This window comes from Pseudopodoces humilis, chromosome 26 (genome assembly GCF_049639895.1).
Source record: "Pseudopodoces humilis isolate 2021_Gansu_Grassland_sample_001 chromosome 26, ASM4963989v1, whole genome shotgun sequence".
Taxonomy (NCBI): Eukaryota; Metazoa; Chordata; class Aves; order Passeriformes; family Paridae; genus Pseudopodoces; species Pseudopodoces humilis.
In genome coordinates this window covers 1,645,001-1,648,716 of record NC_142225.1, presented here as the reverse complement: position 1 = coordinate 1,648,716, position 3,716 = coordinate 1,645,001, and the positions used below count along the sequence as shown (strand labels likewise).

At 66.3% G+C, this 3,716-nt stretch overlaps 1 protein-coding gene across 1 annotated transcript; it reads right to left on the bottom strand.

The window, feature by feature from the left end:
• Window positions 1–1,149: 1,149 nt before the first annotated feature.
• On the bottom strand, window positions 1,150–2,451 carry GPR61 (G protein-coupled receptor 61). Its single transcript, XM_005530226.2, has one exon. It carries the CDS (start codon window positions 2,449–2,451, stop codon window positions 1,150–1,152), a length of 1,302 nt encoding a protein of 433 aa, XP_005530283.1.
• Window positions 2,452–3,716: the final 1,265 nt, after the last annotated feature.

Here is a 3,716-nt window from a genome sequence, read left to right as displayed (position 1 = left end):
ATCGGGGCTGCAGCTGCCTCGGCCCGGGCGGCTCCTGAGGCGGCGCCGGATTTCCGGTCCTGCGCCGCAGGGCACGCCGGGAAATGAAGTCCCACGGGCGGACAGTGTGAGCACTTCCGCCCCGGTAGAGCGGGGCATGATGGGAGGAAACATCGTTTTCCGCCACGTTAGAGCGGAGTATGACGGGGGAAAGGGAGCGCTTTACTTCCGCCTCGATAGAGCGAGACACGATGGGAAATAGTGTACTTCCGGCTTTGTTTGGCGGGCATGATGGGAGTTGTAGTCCTCGCGGGGGTCGGTACAGTCCGCGGCGGCCGCAGCCCCCAGCCCCCCCTGCCCTCCCCAGCCCGCCCTCATGAAGGGGGTCCAGGCTCCGCATCCCCAGAGGGCCTCGTCTCCACGGCTGCGGGGCGGGCTCGGGGGAATGAGAGCTGGTCTCTGGGCCTGAGGAGGGGTCTCAGGGCCCTCCCGAGACCCCCTCCGCAGGCAGCCCCCCCCTCCGCCCTCCCCGACTGTAGAGGGGCCACCCCAAACCCCAAACACGAGCCCCCCACTCTTATCCCTGGCCCATCACTGGGCTTGTGCCCCCCAACTGCTGCCCCCCAACCGCGGAGGTGCCACGGGACCCCCAATTCCCGCAGTGCTGACCCCCCAGCACATCAGCCCAACGAGGGTCGTGGGACCCGCCCCAGTCACCCGCGATGGCAGCAATGAGGACCCTCCCACACCCCGATGAGCGTGGTGGGACCCGCAGTCCCCCGGCACAATAAGGACCCCACACACATCAGCAAGAGTCGTAGGACCCCCAATCCCCCCCTGTGGTGACAGACACCCCCCCCAAACCCCAACGAGTGCTGTGGGACCCCCAACCCCGCACAGCAGTGAGAATCACTCCCACTCCAGCAAGTGCCATGGGACCCCCAACTCTCCATGGCTGCAGCAAGGAGTCCCCACCCCATCACCCCAGTGGGCGTTGTGGGACCCCCAATTCCCTGTGGCTGCATTGAGGACCCCCCACCCTCCGTGGCAATGTGTAACCCCAGCCCAGTGGGACCTCCAACCCTCCGTGGTGGTGACAAAGACCCCCTCAACAAGTCACTATGACCATCTGTCCCCTCACAGCCACATTTACCCCGACCTGCCCAAACGCTACAGCCCCGCTTTGGCAGAGCCCGCCACGGGCATGAACACCCCGTTCTCCCCACCCCACTCCATCCCCTCCGCCGCCTCCTCCTCAATCTGCCCTGGGATGCGGAAATCCACAGGGGGCAGGTCCCGCTCGGAGCTGGGGGGCTCTGGTGGGCGCCCAGTGCTCTGGAGGAACTGTAAAAAGTTCTCCTCGATGGAGCCCTCCCGGCTTGGCAGCCGCAGGTCCTCCTCGGGGGGCTGCTTGAAGAAGCAGGTGAGGAGCCGGCCGAGCTCCCCGCGGATCTGCCGGTTGAGGCAGCCGTAGAAGAAGGGGTTGGAGGTGAAGCAGCAGAACCCCAGCCAGGTGACCACAGTCTCAGCCGCCGGCCCGGCCAAGGGCCGAGTGCTCAGAGCTGTGTACAGCTGGAAGGAGAAGTAGGGCAACCAGCAGAAGAGGAACTGGCCACCCACGGCCAGCAGCACGGCAGCCGCCTTGCCCCCGCCGAACATCCTCTGCGGGGTGGTCCGAGGAGCCCCCGAGGTGGTGACCATGGTGGAGCGGCTGCTGAGCGACACCGAGCGCCGGCGCGGAGTCTCCATCCAGGTGGGTGGCGGGCCGTGGTGCATGGCTGCCACCCGTGCCACCTTGAACATGCCACAGTAGACCACGATGATGATGAGGAGGGGCAGGACGAAGTAGAAGGCGGCGAAGAAGACCACAAAGACCTTGCAGGATGGCCCACGGCTCCACTGCAAGGAGCAGCCGTGAGCGCCGGGCGCTGGCGGGCGGTCGGGGGACAACCAGCCCAGCACGGGCACCAGCGAGGTGGCCACAGCCTTGAGCCACACGCCAGCCAGCACTCCGGCCACCAGCCCCGCGGTCATCCGCACCTCGTAGCGCAGAGGGTGCACCACGTAGTAGTAGCGCTCCACGTTGACGGTCGAGATGGAGAGGATGCACATGGAGGTGAGGCACACGCTGAGGAACAGGTACACGCGGCACACGGCCTCGCCCAGCCCTGGGCTCTCGAACACGGCTGAGCCCGACAGCATCTCCAGAGGCATCAGCGTGAGGGCAGCCAGGAAATCCACCAGGCACAGGTGGAACACGAAGACGAACTTGCGGAGCGCTGGCGTCTTTGCGATGACCGTCATGACGGCGGCGTTGCCCACGATGGCCGTGAGGTCCAGCAGCACCATGAAGAACAGCCCCACAGACTTGGAGGCCACGTCCTTGGGCTTGGCCTCGGCAGTGCTGTTGGGGGGCCGGGACCCCCCTCTAGAGCCATTCCAGCCCCACGGGGAGGGCAGGAAGGGCTCCATCCTGTGCCGCCGGCCTGGCGGCGAGTACGGCGCAGCCGGGCATCGCCAGAGGGTCACATCCTTGGTGCTCCAGGGGTGGGGGTGGGGGCCGCTGTGGGGGTGGCACTCAGAGTACCCAAAGGTGCCCCCCAGCCCCACTCATGTCCCCGCTGCTCAGCGAGGGGGTACCTGGGGGAGGTGGAGCTGTCACTGGGGGGGCAGGACCCTGGAGGACCCCTGAGCGCTGAGCTGGACCCCCAGTTGCAGCCCCCAGGTACCTGGGGGGAGGTGGAGCTGTCAGAAAAGGGGGAGAGACTCTGAAGTGACCCCTGAGAGCTGAGCAGGACCCACAGTTGCAGCCCCCCCAGTACCTGGGGTGAAGATGGAGCTGTCATGGGGGGGAGACCCTGGGGAGAACCCTGGGAGCCCGGGGGGGCTCACAGGTGACCTCTGTCATGGCCGGGCCACAGCTGTGCTAGGGGGAACGTGGAGCTGTCATGAGGGGACACAGCCCTGGGGCGGACCCTTGAGATCCGAGCTGGACTCCCACCTGCATCCCACAGGTACCTGAGGGCAGGTGGAGCTCTCAGAAGAGGGGAGAGACCCTGAGGGGACCCCTGAGAGCCATGGTGGGATCACAGCTGACCCTTGAGAGTCACACGGTGGGTCTCAGTCCAGTTGTGACCCCCATCCACGGCCCCCAGGCACCTGGGAAAGGTAGAGCTGCCAGTGGGCACAGAGAGCTCTGGGGGGACACCTCCCTGAGATCCCAGGGAGGGTTCAGCACAGCTGTGAGCCCCCCACACATAGTCCTCGTCACCCCCTATCCATCTCCACAGCCCCCTACATCAAATCCCTTCCCCAACCAAAAGCCTTGTTCTCCCAAAAATGAGTAGTTCTGGGATAAACCCCCCAAATTCCAACGTTTCAACCCAAACCACCCCAGTGGAGCCCTTTGACCAGAGTGTGGGGACCACACGTGGGGCCGGGATGGGTGGGGGGGTCCTGAGAATGAGGGGAGGGGAGGGCCCCGCACCCCCAAGTCCTGGGTTCACCCCTTGTGCTTGGAGGCCTTGTGTGACCCCCCCACCCTGAGCTCACACCCCCTCCATGCGGATATGAGGGGGATGTGGGGGGTACCCAGGAGCCCCCCGGGTGTTCCCCACGGGGGCGGGGGTCCCCACCCTGCCCCCGCTGCACCCCGAGGGAGGGATGCTGACGGAATGGGGGGTGCAGCCGCGGCTCCCCCCTCCCCTTCTCACTGCCCATTTCCCTCGCCCAGAGCC